The sequence below is a fragment of the Nicotiana tabacum genome, chromosome 10 (genome assembly GCF_000715075.1).
Source record: "Nicotiana tabacum cultivar K326 chromosome 10, ASM71507v2, whole genome shotgun sequence".
NCBI classification, from domain to species: Eukaryota; Viridiplantae; Streptophyta; class Magnoliopsida; order Solanales; family Solanaceae; genus Nicotiana; species Nicotiana tabacum.
Window position 1 is genome coordinate 86,585,460 of NC_134089.1, and position 19,103 is coordinate 86,604,562.

Sequence of the window (19,103 nt, forward strand, 5' to 3'; positions counted from 1 at the left end):
ATCCTGTTATGATATCACCGTCTAAAGCAATTACAATAAAAAATGAAACACCCAAAAATTTATATGGTTTGTATGACATTAACTTAGTCTCAATTATAAATTTTTATAGTTACACGAATATAATGATATATTCAATAATTACGATCATAATTTTTTTTTAAATTTCGTATCGAACTAAATTATATTATATGAATTAAAATAAAAAAAAGATAATTTAAATTTTTAACATATGTTTCCAGCAATTTAAGATATTTACTCAATATATATAGTATATTATATGTAATGATTTTTCTTTATCCTATCAAATGCCGTTAAATAAAAGAAGAGAGGAGTATTTGCTTTTTAGCCTCTTTTCATCCCCAGTTTTATTTCTTTTCCAAAAAAAAAAATTATACTTTTCATTTTAGCTATTCTAAAATAAATAATACATTTCTAAATTTAGAAATAATTTAATTTTAAACTTTTATAATAACACAAATAAAAATAATTGTACCAATTTGGGCGGCTATAAACAAATAAAATTAGTTGTAGCAATTTGGGCGGCTATAAATTTCCAAATCCAGCCGACACCTAGGGTTTCCATTCTTTTCGAATTCATCACAAAGATCTTCTGGAAATCTAGGAATAATAATGAATGAAAAGGTAAGCCCAGTTACTTTACGTGCTTCTCGCCCTCCTAATTTCTCACATCTGTCTCCTAAATCAACTACAGTACAAGTTTAATAAACAATGAACAATGAATTCAATTCAATTTTGTTCAGTATGATGATTATTAAGCTGCAAATTATCGAAAGCAGCGTAATTTATTTTATCGGGAATTCTTGTTAGAGTCGTTATCCGTGAGCTGGAATGATGGTTGCTTGTTCTCGATCTTGATCTTCGCTCTTCTTCATCTGTAGTGATGGACTTGGATGATCAAAATTCAGCTCTTAAATCGGCCCGACATAATGAAGCAATGACCACCCCTCAAAGCAAGATTGGAAGTAATGGGTCTGGTACTCCTGTGGGTAATAATAACAATAATAATAAATTGGATGATGTAAAAGGCAAAGGAATTGAAATTAACGGGCCAGTGGATAATTCACCTCCACTGGTGAAATCCACTCCAACAAGTAAAGGATTCGGGTTAAAGAAATGGAAAAGGATTAAGCGGGGAGCGCATAAGGATTATTGGGATAGTAGTAGTATAAACAGTGATAAGCTGTTGAAACGTGGTTTGGCGAATCCGGTTGCTAATTCAGCAAAACCTGTACATTTTTCTGCCGGAAGCATCCAAAGAAGTGATGGGTCTGTGTCATCTACAAATGCAGTATTCAGGAGTCCAGGAGTTCTGGTCGATGGATTTGGTGTAATTGGTGATTTGACCTTCAATGCTGTGTCGGAATCAGAGAACAGCGAGGATCGTAGTAGTAAGTCGTCTACTGCAGCTAGTGCTCCAAATGCGAGGTTTGAAGCACCTGTTGTCCTAGGTTATTCGTCTGACATGCATCAGCTGAGAAGCTTGAGTGGGAAGAACTTGGGAACTTCAGCTCAGCAAGCTCATCAGGGAAAGGGTCGGGCTGAAACTAGTAAAAAGCCTAGAGGAGAAAGGGTCAAAGTCGAGAAGGAAAACTCTCATTCCAGCATGGAATCTGACTCGCGAAATTCTAATTTTCTCTTTATGCAGGGTAGTGACTATGTTACAAGTAATGGTACAAAATGTGAAAGGTCAATGAATGATGGAGAATTCAGTGATGAAACTCAGGATAGAGAAAGACCAATTGGTGAGGAACTTCACGCTGGTTGCGAGAGAGGAAATGATAGGGAGTCTGAAAATGTGTCACAAGAAGATCTAGTTGCTGAATCGCCACAGGAGGTTAAGGAAGAGAAGAGTGAGAATCAAGGCTCGTTCACTGATCATGATCCTCTGATGGAGTCTATCTTCAACCTCCAGACTGCTCAGGAAGCTCTTGAAAGAGGTATATCCGAACATTTCAAGTTTACTTCTGCTTATATGACAGATATCGATGTAGATCATGAAACTTGTTCTGCTTTGCATCTTCTGTATGTTGCATTTAGCTGTATCTTTCTGGTTGAATCAATATGCTTAGAGGAGTGGCACTTATGTTTGACATCTACCTATTTGGGCATCTCTCAAGAAATATATGCTAGCATTATGGCAGGAACAATAACATCAAGTCTGTTAGTCAGTGGAAAAAATGTCCGGAGGTAGCGTTCATAATCCTAATAATGTGCATATACCTAAAAAATGATTTGGAGACCACTTACGCTTTCTCCTCTTCAGGAGGCATTTAATCGTGTATATTTGATTATCATGCTGTTATGCGTGTATATTTCGGACCATGTTCTTTTCTTTTCTAAAAGCAGTTTTTATGTGCCGTAGTGTCATATATTTTGCAATTTACTTATAAATAAATGCCATATTCTTTGCAATTTACTGATTCTTTATAATTATTATTGGTATAACAACTTCCGGTTCAAGATTATACTGCAATGGGTTTGATGTTTGATAAATTTCTTTTAGCAATATCAAATCTTGTTTAGAACCAATTTTCTGATACAGAGGACATTTTCAACTTGAAGCATGTCCAGGTCCGACGAATCAATGGGCAATGTTCAATCTCATGTTAATTTGAAACATTCTACATAGCGTCTTACCTTTCTTTGTCTGTCTGGACTTGATGCCACTCCCTTCTCTGACTCCCTCAAACAAAAGTGTAACTTAACAATAAAAAACAGTATGTTTTCCCTTCTTTTATCTGCATCCAAGCCTATCATTTATATCTGTTTTAGATGTTATAGGATGGGCTTGGGACATTAGGGACTGTAATTTGAAGACTCGAGTTTCCTGACTGTGGTAAAATTAGGATATCAATCCCACCTCCTTGGCCACCAGATTTCCTTTTCCATAAATGGAAGATTGGCAACCAAGAACAGCTAGAAACTTAGATTGCTTGTGGAGAATCTTGTTAGTCGCAGCTGCATGTGCTGATAGGATTTCTAGGAGAGGACTAATTATATTTTTCCTTCATTTGTAATAAATTTCCCTCCGCATGAAACATATTTGGTAATTGTTTAATGTACTTATGCTTGTTATCATTTTGAGTGTTGCCCTAGGTTGTTAACAACCCTGTAGCAACTTTGGTGCTTAAAATTGGCTTCTTTGCTTAGTCATATTGGGTCTCGTCTGTCAGTGTAGTTAGTTAGCCTCGCAAGGCAAGAGAGGCATCATCATTACATTTGGGACACATGGGTGAGAGGGATCTAAACCATTCTCAGCAAAAGAGGTCCTCTTTGCCAACAAAGAACTTGATAGGATGGATAGGCTTCTAAATTTCAGGGTTAGTGCCTTGTGTGACTCGAACTATTTTTACAAGGCTTGCTTGGAATTTCAGCCTGCTCCCGTCTCCATCCAAACCCCTTTTTTCTCGTCCCCAACCCCACCCTAAAAAATGACTCATCAATGTCCAATTTTTTCCACTGATTTTTCCATCATTGCGTTATAACTTTGAATTTGCTTCCTCCCCCCAAAACCAAAATAATAATAAATGGTTTCATTGATTTCCCTGTTTCCATGGACCACACAAAAATTTTCTTTGCACCAGACAAAGAAGCAAAGTCATTTATGTGAGGTTGAGAGTCATGGTCAAATAAAGCTTCATTTCTTGCTTCCAAAGCATCGGATGGACGGGCTTATTCATCCCTGTCATTGACATATAAGAATTTTTTCTTCATTGGAGTTTAAGATGTTTTGAGAATAGGAAAAAGCTCATTAGCAAGATCAAGTGTAACTATATTCTTTTACTTTCGTTTGGTCCACACAGGAGTTTAGTGAAGACTCCTAGCATCGTAGAATTTATTAGCTCCCTTCAGAATTAAAGGAATGTATTCTTTTGCTTTGTGCTGTACATATTCAGCACAATGTTAGTGCTGTTTCATCAGTAAAATTATACCTTTACCAATAAATTAGATTTTCTTGGTTGATTTATTAGGGGTGTGTGTGTATATATACACACATATATTTAACTTATTTTTCACTTTCACTTTTATTTTATTTTGGTATTGGTATGATAATGATATGAGCTGAGCTTAGAGAAACAAGTGAGGATTCATATCGCCGACCCCTAATATATTTGGGACTGAGTCGTAGTTATTGGTTAAGTTATCGGTGTTGGTCCTATTTGATCTCAGAAGCACATTTAATGGAAGTGCATATATATCATATGAAGTAGTTGACCAGTTTCTTTTCTGTGCATGCTCTTGTTTTTGGATGAGATTTATTATGTCATGTTTTTATATGCTTAAAGAATTTGTTACTGATCTGTTTAGTTAATATCATATCCATTGATTTTTGGTGGTTGACAAACATTGTCCTTGGCTTTCCTGGTCTGTCTGCCAAATTTAATCATATATACCATTGACCATTTTAAGAAGACAATTACTCTTGAATTACTTATATCCATTCCACTGGGCTAAATTTGTTGGTGTGCTTTCTTTACAGAACTTCAGAAATTCAAAGAAATCGGAAAAGATGTTATCTTTGGCCATTCACTTGAGGATGTTGGTATACCTTCAGATTTCACTTCAGATCTCCCTGGACCAAGCACATCTGAGCAGTCACAGCACAGGGATGGTGCTCGACATTCTTCTAACTCCTTGGGGTCTGAAGTGGTTAGCCTAAAGCAGAATATAATACTGTTGCAAAGCAAGCTTCAGAAGGCAGCAGACCGAGTTAAGTCCAAGGAAGCCAGAGTTACTGAACTGGAAGCCATTCTAGGTAGTAGCTCAAAGAAGGAAGAAAAGACTATTGATACCATGCACCAGAGTAGTAGAGACATGGAAAGTGAGCTTGAGGGTCTTTTCAGACAGAAAATTGAAGCTGAAGTTCAGTATTTGGCAATATCAAGAACAGCCCAGAAGTTGAAAGCTGCAGCAGTTGATCAAGCTACCCTCTTGGAAGAACAGAAGATCTTAGCTTCAGAACAAGCACAGATGGTGCACAGGCTTGGAGATGCAGAAACAAAGGCTGCAATGCTCAAGACACAAGCTGAGAAGTTGGAAAGTTACTGGGAAGATATAGCAACAACCGATGAAAAGCTAAAGCTACAGAAGAATGTCTACAAGTACAGTTCTTGTTTTCTGATACAGTTGGTGCTGCTGGCCGTTGTCGTTGGACTGTTTCTGATGCAAACGTCACCTAATTATGCTGAAGTTGTACCCACGTAATGTTGAGAAGTTCTTTTCTTTTCTTTTCTTTTTCTTGTATTATCAACAACGTCGTGTGCAACGTTAGATTAGTATGTAGTAGATGTTTATAGAAAGCTTAAATACCTTGTTTTCATCTTCTCAAGTCTATAGAATAATGCTGTATTTTGTCCCGGGCCCGGGCCTTAGTGGGCCTAACGGGCTGGGCCTCGCGGTCCCGGGCTTCGTGGTCCTGGGCTCTGGCGGTCCCGGTCTTCGTGGGCTCAATGGGTGGAACCGGCCCGTGACGGGCCTAAGCCCACATGGTCCTGTGCTTAACGTGCCGGGCTCGTGGGCTTCGCGGGCCTAGCGGGCTTTTTTTTTTTTTTTTAAGACAATTTCTTGTAGTATCATGGCTATATTAAAAATATATATGTAGTATATATGTATATCTAATTATTAAAGTGTTTGACGAAAAAGAAAATAACAAAACAATAGTAAAACACTAAATTGTCATGCATAATATATTTTCTTGTAGTATATTATATTGTATCTTATGTATATATATTCTCTTATATATTTTCTTTTAGTATATGTATTGTATCTTATGTATATATATTCGCATAATATATTTTCTTGTAGTATATATATTGTATCTTATGTATATATGTTCGCATAATATATTTTCTTGTAGTATATATATTGTATATTATGTATATATTGTAGCATAATATATTTTCTTGTAGTATATTATATTGTATCTTATGTATATATATTCTCTTATATATTTTCTTGTAGTATATATATTGTATCTTATGTATATATATTCGCATAATATATTTTCTTGTAGTATATATATTGTATATTATGTATATATATTCTCTTATATATTTTCTTGTAGTATATATATTGTATCTTATGTATATATATTCGCATAATATATTTTCTTGTAGTATATATATTGTATATTATGTATATATTTTCGCATAATATATTTTCTTGTAGTATATTATATTGTATCTTATGTATATATATTCTCTTATATATTTTCTTGTAGTATATATATTGTATATTATGTATATATTGTAGCTTATAAATAATTCTAAGTATAGACAAAGAAATATTGCGAAAAGAAGCTCATGGGTAGAAGCAATAAATTTTATTACCAAAAAATGGCATATCTTTCTTAGTCATCCTTCCCCCAATGGAATGAGCACAACAAGGTACTAATACCACCATTAGAAGGAAAAAAACTAAGGAAGATGTGCCAAAATACAAGTTACATATTATTCTATGTATTATCTCTAACAAATCTCATAAATCCTTCAAGGTTCGGAGGAGGTTGCGTTGGTGGTGGTGGAAAAGAAGCTTGTTCATCACCACTTCCGGGCGAAGCCGAATCCTCCTCAAGTTCCGCTATCATTTCTTCATAAGCTTCATCTATCGCCGGTTGTGCTTCTGCAATTCCAAAGTTTCTTCTTTCCGAGCGGATCCAATCTCTAAACAATACTGATTTTTCCAAGCTATCCCTCATAGACGCTCTATGATCACCTATTTGCAGTCTTGCTTGACTGAAAGCGCTCTCTGATGCAACAGTTGAAGCTTGAATTGATAAAATATCCCGATCCATCCTTGCAAGAACAGGAAAATGTTTTTCCCTTGAATAAAAAAGTCAATTAAGAGTCATTCTAACCTTTTCAATTTCTATGTTTAATATTCGCATACCATCACCGACAATTAAATGATAAATATGACAAATACATCTAACATGGAAAATATTAGTAAATGCAGGATTTAGTGTTGTTGTAAGCATGCCTATAGCACTGATGTTACTAGAAGCATTATCCATTGAAATTGTCATTATTTTATCGCTAAAGCAAAAATATCTACAAATATCTGCAACAGTGTTAGCTATAAACTTACCTGTGTGACGCGAATTAATTATTCTATATGCAATTATGCGTTTTTGCATTATCCATTCCTCATCTATCCAATGACTTGTAACAGTTAGGTAATCACAATCATTACCACTTCTACCAATATCAGTAGTAATAGAAATCCGATTAGGTATATGAGTAAATAAATACCGCAAATATTGTTCATATTCATGTTTGAATTTATAAATATCACTCTTAACTGTTGCGCGAGGCCAACCTTTATAAGTAGGATTAAACACTCTTCTAATATAATGAACCCAATTAGGATTAGAAGCAAAAGTATAAGGTAAGCACATAACAGTAATCATCTTTGCTAATTCTTCACGATCTCTATTTGGATCGTAATATAAAATACCTTCGGTGACAGTGTTAATTCCTGGTTGAACTAGATTTGAACCTGTACTAGGGTTAACCGCAGAATCTACACTTGTCCCCTCTAGCTGCGCTTTCATTTGAAAAAATCTAGCCTTATCTCTAGGGTGTGTTTTTATGTGCCTAGTCAAACTACCTGTGCCGCTACGGTCTCCAGTATATTTATGCGACATTAATTTCCCACAAGTTTTACACTTAGCCTTATTTTTTTCTCTTACTTGAGTAAAAAAATTCCAAACTAATGATGTTTCTAGGCGTTTAGCAGGTTCTCTATTAAAAGTAGGAGTTTCTACAGGTGGGTCGACCGGTGCATCACTTGGGTTATTAAGAGGACTAGTAGGTGTATCATCTAAATCCGGTGCTTGGGTTTCATCATCATCCTCATTTTCCTCATTATTTTCTAAGATGGTTTCATTAGGATAAAGATCATTCATAATTTCATCATCTAATCTATCACCTGGTGCAACATTATGATAAAATTCACTATCGGTAAATTGAAAACAAGGGTGATCACTATCAAGAATTACGGAAGGAGGAGGACGTCTAGGTTGGCGACTACTTTCAACTTGCTTATCTTTTCTAGGTCGGGGAGCAGGGGGAAGGGTAGTTGGTTGGCCACTACTTTCACCGGTTTTATCTTTTCCTTTACCAAATATTTTTTTCAAAGTAAATGCCATATTAATTATAATTATGCAAACTAAACCACACAAAAATATATTCTAAAAACGTAAGAGTTGAAACGAGCTTACCGGATTGCCGAACAACTTCTTGAAAATTGAAAATCGTTGAACACTTGAAAACTTCAATTCAACAACTTCACAATTTTTCACGAAATTTCAACAATAAATTAAGTAATTGTAGTAGAGAGATTGAGAGATATTGATGAATTGGTGAATAAAAATGAAAGAATGAGGGGGTATTTATAGTTGAGAAATGGGGAAAAGTGTAATTATATAAAGTTTGGGGTTAAAATAAAGTTTGGGGGCCAAATGGCCATTTTTTTAACTTAAAAACGGTCATATTTTCAGCCCAAACGGCTAGATTTTAAATATGGCCGATGGAGAATTTTTTTTTTTATTTAAAAAAATAGCCGTTGGGCCCGCCAGGCCCGCCTGCCGGTCCCGGGCTAAACGGTCCCGGGATCGTGGGCTCAACCTTGAAGACCAGCCCGTGACGGGCTCAGGAGGCCCACCAAGACCGGCCCACCAAGGACCGGCCCACCAGGCCCGTTAGGACCGCGGGCCCGGTCCGGTCCGGTTCAGGCCCGGCCCACCGAGCAGCCCTACTATAGAAGAATATTTGTTGGTCCATAAGTTGAGATAGTGTTTCTATAGGTGAGCACCTACAAGTTCTTTAGCTGGTCCCATATTTTTATTCATCCAATTGTTAGCGTGGCCCTATATGAGAAATGAATATTTTTAGTCACTTCCAGAAATAATTGCCGATAAATGTATATTTTTTATGTTTTTGTTTTTTGTATATATATAATGCATTTTTTGGTTAGCAAACACAATTAATTTTAGCCGATTGGCCAATTCTGTATTTTACCCGCTCTATATCCCCATTTTCAAGGTCGAATGGTCTAATTGAATTCGAGTTGCAATAATCTCCTTCCTTTGAAAAGTGCACCTTACGCCGGCCAATTGATTGTTGATGGGATTGGCTTGGTCAATGGGCCAAGCATATGACTGATGTACACAAATGGCCACTTTTTAGCCTTGCAGAAGTTGGTCAGTATTTCAAAAATAGACCAGCGGTATGAAGTTTGAAAAGGTCATATATTTGAAATTTAAAATTCAAAACTAACATTCAGACCGCGAGCTATGTTTTTCGAAAAATGGTTAACTTCTAAATACGAGGCCATAAAAGTGGCCACATGGTGTAAATAATACTACTACTGCACTTGTTTGGGACATGGTATAACCAGGTCTAATCTAATATAGTGTTTATGTCCTAACCCTGCCTATTAACCATGGCCCCTCCATAAGATGGCTCAAGTCATGACCCATGATAACCATGTACGAGCCCCAAGCGAGTGAAACTTGTCCCTCATTTCATACCTAAGTCTGGTGCCCATGAGTTCTAGTCACCATGACTTTTTCCGTGTTCAATTCAATCCTCTTTTCGTCCCCAGTAGTATTTTAGTGTGACAAATTAATAAATACTAAATTACATTGTTGTTGATCAGTTATGTATCATTTTCTTTTTAAGGAATTGCATGAAGTTTATACTTAAGAAGGGAGTAGTTTAGCTTAGAAAATCACAGAGTCAAATAGGTACTGACAACTATACTAAAAGACTGCCTTACGAAATATGAACACAATGAAATTATGAAAACCTTATTACTGAAAATGGAATTCACGTCAATTAATCTTTAAATATCATTAAAATTGAATATCAAAATGTCGCAATCAGGTTGGTTTATAGATTTTAAGTTACTACATCTCTCATTTCTAAACTTACATATTGAGAAGTAATTGTCAGCATGCTCATATCAAATATTAAATGCCATAAGCAAATCTCCTTACTTCTCGCCTCAATCAAGAGGCATGATCGAATCTTCTCAAATTCATCCCTTTTACAGTTCATTTGTAACAACTTAATTCATAAATCTTTGTTCTTAAAAAAGTAGAATAAATTCATATATTATTCCTCTTCTTTTACCTAATAGTACGTAAAACTAATAAATTCCTAAAATTACTGAAGATAAGGGGGGGATGTTATATATATTAACTACCCGTGACAATATTGTTTGACACAGTTGAGGTTCACTTTAATTGATTTTTTATCTGTTTACACATATTATAAAGGAATTCACCTTTTAGTATTAATTAACAATGAAATTAACCATATTAACCTTCATTTATTCATTAGAAATATAAAAAAAAATTCCTAGACTCTTTACTCCTAAGAATAACTCGGAAGAAGAAGTTAATTCCTTCTTGATATCCGAAAAAATTAAATATTGTGGACCACAAAGATCAATTAAAGTGAACCGGAGGAAGTACTTGACAAGCCATATATTACAAACCTACTTGAAGATTTGATTGCTGGAACTAAATCAAATTTATTTGTAGCTTAATTGTCATTCCGTTGCGCGGATTGACCATTCATAATCTTCTTAAAGTTAATATAGTAAATATTGATGAAGCAATGGATTATCCAGAAAATATAAGTGGTAAAAGTCTAAATGAGAAAATAAAAGAAAGTGGCAAAATTCTAGATGACTAGTGAACCGAGTTGATGTATACTAAAAGAAGGTATTCACTACCTCGACTTGATATACATATACATACATAATAATTTTTGTATGTGTATAGTTGATTATTTTTTTTATAAATATTTGTCTATTTATAAGTGAACCTATTATCACTAAGAAAATAACGAGTGTAGTGACAGTTCTAATCCCTTGTTAAAATTTGTCTAAGCAAGCAAGCATGGTGGGTGTGAGAAAGGGTGGTAGGCATAGGCGGAGTGAGTATATCAACTTTGTGGGTTCTAAATTTTAGAATGACAAATTTAAGAGCTATTAACTGGGTTTTAAATTAATATTTATACATGTTCAATGAATTTTTTAACACAAATATATTATTTGAAAAAAAATTACTACTTAGGCTTCTATCTCCGCCTCTGGTGGTAGGTAACGCCGTAGCGGTATATATAAAGTCAAAATGATAGAGGGGGAAATGGGATGCTGCTTTCATATATATATGGTCACGAGAATGTGGGCAGGAAACAGTTGGGACTTAGGATTGCTTTTTTCTTTTTTTCTTCTCTTCAATTAAGCCTTCTTGATTGTTGTAGCATTCCTTCTGATATTCCCTCCTACATAATTCAAAATATGTGTAAAGGAAAATGACTTTATTTGCTCCCTTTGAACTGGGGCAAAACACAGTCACGACCAAGCATATGTATCTATCAACAAAGTAGAAAAAGGAGCAACGATGTTCATTTTCTCTTGATCTTTTCTAAGTTTAGAGTTTATGGTTTAGGCCACATTAAGAGAATCAGGCAAGGTACAATGTCTTAACTCTATACAAAAAACTCCAAAGCCAACATTATAGTGTATTGTTTGAAATTTTTTATTCATACTTCGTGTTTACATTAAACTAATAGATGCAATGAAATTACACTAATTTTCATCGCTAAATTATTAATTAACTAATATCTTTTACTTTATTTATGACATAAGCATAATAAGCTATCACAGTTTAGAATAAATATCGAGTACATTATCGTAGGATATGTCTTCTTTCCTCATTATTCTTTTGTGGGAAACAAGTTGAATTCTGAACTTGGTTTTGCGATTCCAAAAAGGTAAATGAGTGAAACATGGTTCTGGCTTTGATGACAATATAATATGACTAAATGGTTTATATATTCGACTATGAATTAATTTGTAGCTGAGAACAAAATCCTTAAATTTGTTGATTGTTGCGGTTTTGTTTTTTTCCTTGAACATAGTCTCTTTTAGATCCTCCTACCCAAGCCGTGAATTGCGGGTTTCCTTTCTGTTATTTTTCCTTATCTTGACACTTTTAAAATTGACCTATATATCTTCTGTGATTCTATTATCTTCTTTAGGATTTCTATCTTTTTTTTCTTTCCCTAATTTACAATTTATAAAAAGAAAAAGAAAAAAAAAAGATTCTCGGGAAGTTCTTCGAAATTGCGTATATGAGGAGGTTCCTTAGGGTGTTTACACTTAAAAATGGATAACAACCGAATTTATATGCCGGTTTTAAGGATATGTGGGTTAATTCAATACAAATGATTTATGATGTTAGATAAACAAATAAAAGATAGAATAAACCGCCAAACCAGCAGTAATATTGAGTTCGGGCTCGGTTAAAAGCTTAACAAGAAGTCTTCCTTTGATTCCGAGCCAACACTTATGAAGAACTTATGAACAAAAGCTAAGAATTTTTAATAACTTTTAGAAACGGAAAAAACAAATATATATTGCCTTGGTATGCGTGTTACAAAGAGTTTATTAAATAATAGACTTTCCCTTTATATAGTAAAGAAGTTTTACCTTAAGTACAATCCTAAGAAAGATAAAAAAGTTTTACCCCAAGTACAATCCTAAGAAAGATATAAATCTTCCTTTTCGCTAATCACTGATATGCTGCTGATATATTCCGAGATCTACGTCGTGGTATCCGATTGGGCATGAATATTACGGCCCTTTGTTAATTGTGTGAGGTCGTTTGGCAATGCTTTCCGAGGTCTCGGAGCTCGGATCGGGTCCGGGGGGCATAGTCTTGATGGCTCCAAAAGCAGGTCTTGTGTTCGGGCCTTGATACGGGCGGCTCGCAGCTTCGATTCCGATTTCATGCAGTTATGTCCTTACTTTGTTCGCCCCACCGGAAAATCGGAGTGCTCATTACCCCGGTTTTTTCCGTATACAATAGGTTAGTTATATACTTGCAAGCAAAGTTTAGGGCCCTTCTTTTTGAGGAGTCTCTTGTTCTATGTCCTTAATTCAACTTTTCTTTTCCCAATCAGGCCAGATGGCAAACCTCAAAACTATGAGGACCTCTACTACCAACCTATTTTTCCCTAGTTTCACTCAATTAAAAAAAATAATAATTAAGAAATGATGTTTCCATGACAAAAAGTATATTCAAAGTAGTTGTGAGCAAAGAAAAGAAATGAAACACACAAAAATAGAGTTGGAACCATATTCTACTCTCTATTAAATGTACAGTGAATGCAAGCAGAAATTAGACTGGAAGCCATATATTGGTGAAAGAAGAGTTCCTCTACAAATATATATTTATGCACATTTGGTGTTTTCTCATTTGACAGCAAGCTTGTTGGACAATCGTGCTTTCCATGAAGATAATAAGAACAAAGACCAACAGCTGTCGCTACTTCGAGAAACCCCATTAAGGATCGAAAACAAGAAAAAAAACCAAGATGGTTATTAAGCAATTATATATCCCGTTTTTCCACTATTGAAAAGTCTGATTAAAAGACTAAAATTTACATAGTTGTTGTTCCTAACCATCTCTAATTAAAAGCTAAAATCTGCATTGCAAATTTAAATGAGAGACTAAAATATACCTACAGTAGTTAATTAAATTGGAAAAACTGAAAATACTCGACATCATCATGAGGGGGCAATTCATTGAGATCAAAACCCAGAATTCTACGTCCATTGACTTCACCTGGCGAAGTCAATTGACTTGATGATGGACCAATTGGAGTGAAATTCTTGTTAACATTTTTTGAGCTGCTAGCAGCTGGTTCATTGACTGGGTCAATCATACTACTAGCCATGGTTCCTACATTGGAATTTTGAATTACCATTCTGAACTTGTTGTGGCTAGATCTATGCCCCCCTAGTGCGTGATGAGTTGAAAAGCTTTTTTCACGAGTGTTACACTTATATTTTTCAGGCGGCGTAACAATACCTGGGTTTTGGTCATTGACTACACTAACTGGACTAATAGCATCACCCAAAAACCTCAATTTCACCTTCTTTCTTCTCTTCTCGTTGACATGACTGGCTAATTCTTCATGAGCTTCAGTTTTGGACGTAACAGAATTAATGCTGTTCGTTATTTCCAATTCTTCTGGAATTCCATGCTTATTATAATAGCATCGGTCTCCAGTTAGGCCAGACTCGAGTGAATTTCCATTGGCTAGCAGCATAAGATGATGAACAGCATCGTTCAATTGTTCCTTGTCGTCAGCAATAGGCTTGCGACCTCGTTTTGCAGTAACTGACCAACCAGGAACCGACTTAGATAAATCCTCCCCCGAAGCAGAAGCAGAAGCAGTTTTTGATAAACAAGTAGTGTTTTTATTGACTGGAGGCTGAATTCCCCTCCATGCCCTCTCAGGATGACACCTCATATGCCCAAACAACGATTTCATTGATGGGAAATTCTTACCACAGATTGAACAAGTTGGTGGTGGCAACTGATTGTTGTAATTATCAAAATCTACTAATTGTCCATGCAGATCTAATATTCGTTTCTTGTGAACGAGTCTTTTGCCTTTTTTAGCAGAGAGGAACTTTTTGGCAGCCTGAACGTGAATTCTCATGTGACCCCCAAGTGCTTTACCAGAGCTAAACCCTTTGTTACACACATGACAAATCCTTCTGAAATTAATATTTTTTGGAATCTGAACTTCTTCTTCATCATACTCGTGATCTTCTACTGGAACTTGTTTCTGATCTTTTAACACGTCCTTCTCAGAAATCTTGAGCTTTATCCATACTTGTGTTTCGTTGCCAACTCGATGATCTTGATAATCAACCATTGGAAACAAAGGAAGAATTACCTCTCCGATCCACAGCTGGAGATAGACGGAGTATGTAACTTAGCTAGCTAGGCAACTAAGGTATATCGAAAACCCTAAAACAAAGGAACAAGATTAAAAAGGAAACCTATAGCGAGAAATTTGTCGTCAGCCCCAACAAGGAAAGATCATCAAAACTTATTCTATATGTCTCAGCACGTGCACCTTAAATAGGAAGATCCGATCGATTGTGTGAGAAAAATATGAGAAAATGGAGATAAAGAAGAGGAAGAAGAAGAGCAAGAGCAAGAGCAAGAGCGGAAGGATTAGGAAGAGTCATTCTAAAACTGCTAATTATGTGGGAAATTGACTGTCACGTTCTCAACTCAGACATTCTCTGAGTATCTTATAATCTGTTTGTGTACAGGTAAATTTCGGCAGCTCAGGTCATTTGTTTTTTTGGAATTAATACTAATGTGGTCTTCATTTGAGTGTTATTCAATACAACCTCCGGTCCACTTTAAGTGATTTTTTGGCCTTTTTTTTGTGATCCACAATGTTTGATTTTTTCATATATCAAGAAGAAATTAACTTCTTCTTTCCAAAGTTGCCCTTGGAGTAAAGAGCCTAGGAGTAGTTTGTTATATTTCCAATGAGCAAATTAAGGTTAATATGATCAATTTCATTGTTAATTAATACTAAAAGGTGCATTCCTTAATATGTGTGAAAAAAGCCAAAAAATCAATTAAAATAGACCGGAAGGAATATAGTCTTATTTATTAAACAAAATTCATTTTTCTAGTTTATTTAAATTACAGACTATTTTTTTACTGACTATATTTAGAATGGTAATTAAAAGACATGGGATAAGCGATGGTGTAAAGTTAAAGATATTCGCAATCTTTTAAAATTTTGACAACCAATTAAACCAAAAGAGTAGCCTAATCAAATGAAAACTCTAGTGAATTCAAATTACTTTCGAATTTTCAGCGGTATATATCTCATAGATATTCCCACTCATTTTGCTCAAATCTCAGCTAGCCAATTAAATGGCAAGTTTGTCAAGGAGTATGAGAGTTACCAAAACCCTTTTACAGAGATTTTAACCGTGTGCATTTAATATTTGTTTGAATGAGTAAATATGGTGAGTAATTACACTAATAAAGTGTGGTCATTTACTAGCTATATATGTTACTTTCACGCGTGTTTTCCATCTCAGCTTGCCGTGTTTCTGTGCAATTTTATCCGATCATATTTCATGCCTCATGCGGCCACATTCACACCGGCCAAATTTGCATGCAAATCAATTCTATTTATGGGGAAAATTGAACAACTAACCTCCATGCTTTTCAATTTACAACCAATTAGTCCAAAAATAATAGGCTAAGATTCAACGTCCAACTCCAATAGGTTCTAAAATTATTATTTAATTTTTAAAAAAGAATGCTCAAGCTTTTAAGTTAATTTTCGAATCAGTAATTGTGACTCAAATATTAGTTCAACAAACCAAATTCATTTGGATGGTGAAAATTAAATTTTTAACAAGCGTAAACATGTGAGTTTAAATTTCGAATTTGATTTTGTGAGAAATTTGGAGTGGGTGTTATTTAGACTTGTTAGAAATAGTATAAAGAGGTTGTATATAAAATTTGAAGTCATTTAATGGAGATTTGGATTGGTTTTGAACAAGAATTGTAACTGAAAATCGTGAAAGAAGTTCGTCTACAGATACTTGTATAAAGGTGTATAATAGTGTATAAGATGTGTTTATACACTCATATATACTATTATATAAAATTATACAAAAAACTGACTTCATCTTCTTCCTTGCATCTTTTCTAAAATTTAACTCAAATCTTGCTCAAATCTACTCCAAATCACTTCAAATTTAAAATTTGAACTCTTTTTGATATTTTCAATCAATTGGAACAACACCCAATCCAAACAACTAACAAACTCAAAAAATCCTATATTCGAAAACAAAGCTTTGAATGACCTTCAATTGTGGACTTCTACTCTTCAATTTTCTTACATTGCAACCAGTTGACAGGGTAAGAAGCAGCAATGGCGGAGGGCCATTTGAAGCATATGTAAAAGATGTGAGAAGAAGAGAGAGTGAAAGCAATGGGTGTGAGAACACATATTTAACTCCATAGCTTTTAGAAGCAATGGTTGTAAGAACACAAGTTTTGAATTTGCTAGTGCTTTCAAAATATGTACAATATGGGTTATGTTGGGTAAAATTTAAAAACATAGGCCATTTTTTATTATGATGTGAAGTCATGCGTATTTTCTTGTAATTCTTTCTTTTATTTAAATACAAATCCTCTAAATTATCAACCTTTCATTCTTTTTCTCTTACCCTTTAAATTTTTTTAAAAATAAATTACGCAGACACGGTTTACATAAGGAGAATATTTTACAAAATTATCCTCAATTCTCCTAGAAATGAGTAAGCTATAACTATATGTATTCTTGGAGTAATAATGAGAGAACTGGAAACAAATGTAATGTCGTATTGGGTTAAATGACAGATAAAACAGGTTGGAAGGAGTGTAAGTAAATTTTGATGACAAGAACCTTTTTTCAAAGAAAAAACAATTTGCACCGTGGAATCTAACCATTGAAATTAATTTTATTCGTTGTCATCCATTAAAACATTTTTCTGCACCTAGAAGAATATATGATAACGAGCTGAAAATATCTATAAATTGTAGCATAGAGGAAATACCGGTAAATCAAAATGGATAAATGAAATTACAGATTATTACTACGGTTAATAATCGTTATTATCTTAGACTAATATTAGTATCCGCGCGGATGCGCGGACACTAATCATATCAAATATTTAAGTTATTTGGCTTGTATGTAAATAATATTAAAATTTACACTTTCTAAGTAAATATAGATAATTATTGGATATTAACTACATGAAAAAAATTAATCATTTCTTCTATTTTTCTTTTTCGATATCATTCTTGCCGGTGTCATTGAATCCTAAAAATAATCAGGAAGCAAAATAATAACTCATATTTATGGCAAAATAATTAAATGTTGAGATAATGAATGACTCTTTGGGTAGGACTTAACTCTTTTACTACTACTTGAACTCTTATTTTATGTGTTGATATCTCTTAAAAAATATTTTTTTCTTAAAATTTCAGTTTCTAAAACATTATTTTTCAATAATAATTATTTTTATAATAATATAATTGAAAATATTATTCTTAATTCAAAACTCATTTTAATTGGCTATCTAAAAATATAAAAAATTCTTTAGCTAGTGAATTTTTTTACTCCATTTTGGTATTTGACATTAACCATGTTAAATATCTGAGTTATTTGAATTATATATAAATAACCTTAACATTTAAACTTTCTAAATAATTATAGATAATCATCAGATATTAATTAAGAAATACTACATGAAAAAAGACTAACATTTTCTCAATTCTCGTAGTGATAATTTTATTTTTGCATTATTCTCATAGGTGTCATTGGAACCTAAAAATAGCCACAAAGTGAAATAATAACTCATATTTATGGCAAAACACAAAGGTTGACACGATATAAACGATTCTTTGATTATGACGTGACTCTTATACTACGACTTGAACTCTTATTTGGTATGATTTTATCTTTCAAAAAATATTTCTATTTTGAAATTTCAATTTCTAAAATTTTATATATATTATAATAATAATTATCTTTATAATGATACAAGTGAAGATATTATCCTTAATTATAAATTCACTTTAATTAGCTATCTAAATAATGATGCAAATGAAGCTATTATCCTTAATTTAAAATTCACTTTAATCGGCTATCTAAAAATTTAAATGATTCTTTGGCCGAATTTATTTCAGTATGACTCCACTTTAAGTTTATCGATATCTCTAGCCCCAGAATTTGAATTTCTAATACCCTATATATACAAAAATTTTGTTCTTTGAATCATTAAATGTTAAATTAGTTGCTTATTATTATTATAAAACATTGCATATATTGTCTTAAAATTATCAAGTAGTTTATTTTTCGACACCATACTTGACTTAACTTCAATGCAAACTACTCAAATTGCATTTCAATTCAAATTCGAATATCATATTAGCTTGTTAGTAATATGATTTTTTAAAAACGACACATAATGTAAATTAAAAAAATTATTCTAAGATATCCTTATCTTATAATCTATGTATTTGAGTTGGAAAAAAATATTTGAAATCGATGAGATTAACTTTCAAAATTTTTATAATCAACATAGATGAAACATAAGAAGAAATTTGTTGTCATCTTTTATTTCTCATTTTTAGATCTTTCTAACATTTTTTTCAATGTTTATTTTCTTTTATCTTA

The 19,103-nt window shown here is 33.7% G+C and overlaps 2 protein-coding genes across 3 annotated transcripts; one reads left to right on the forward strand and one right to left on the reverse strand.

The window, feature by feature from the left end:
- Window positions 1–503: 503 nt before the first annotated feature.
- On the forward strand, window positions 504–5,341 carry LOC107802632 (WPP domain-interacting protein 2). Of its 2 annotated transcripts, XM_016626161.2 has the most exons (3): window positions 504–642; window positions 900–1,958; window positions 4,502–5,341. In XM_016626161.2, exons 2-3 carry the CDS (start codon window positions 902–904, stop codon window positions 5,224–5,226), a joined length of 1,782 nt encoding a protein of 593 aa, XP_016481647.1. In that variant the 5' UTR covers window positions 504–642; window positions 900–901; the 3' UTR covers window positions 5,227–5,341. The 2 variants fall into 2 exon arrangements, with proteins under 2 accessions (XP_016481647.1, XP_016481646.1); XM_016626160.2 differs by having other exon boundaries at window positions 532–1,958.
- Window positions 5,342–12,477: 7,136 nt separating this feature from the next.
- LOC107802631 (uncharacterized) lies at window positions 12,478–15,141 on the reverse strand. Its single transcript, XM_016626158.2, has one exon. The coding sequence runs from the start codon at window positions 14,766–14,768 to the stop codon at window positions 13,572–13,574; it is 1,197 nt and encodes a 398-aa protein (XP_016481644.1). The 5' UTR covers window positions 14,769–15,141; the 3' UTR covers window positions 12,478–13,571.
- Window positions 15,142–19,103: the final 3,962 nt, after the last annotated feature.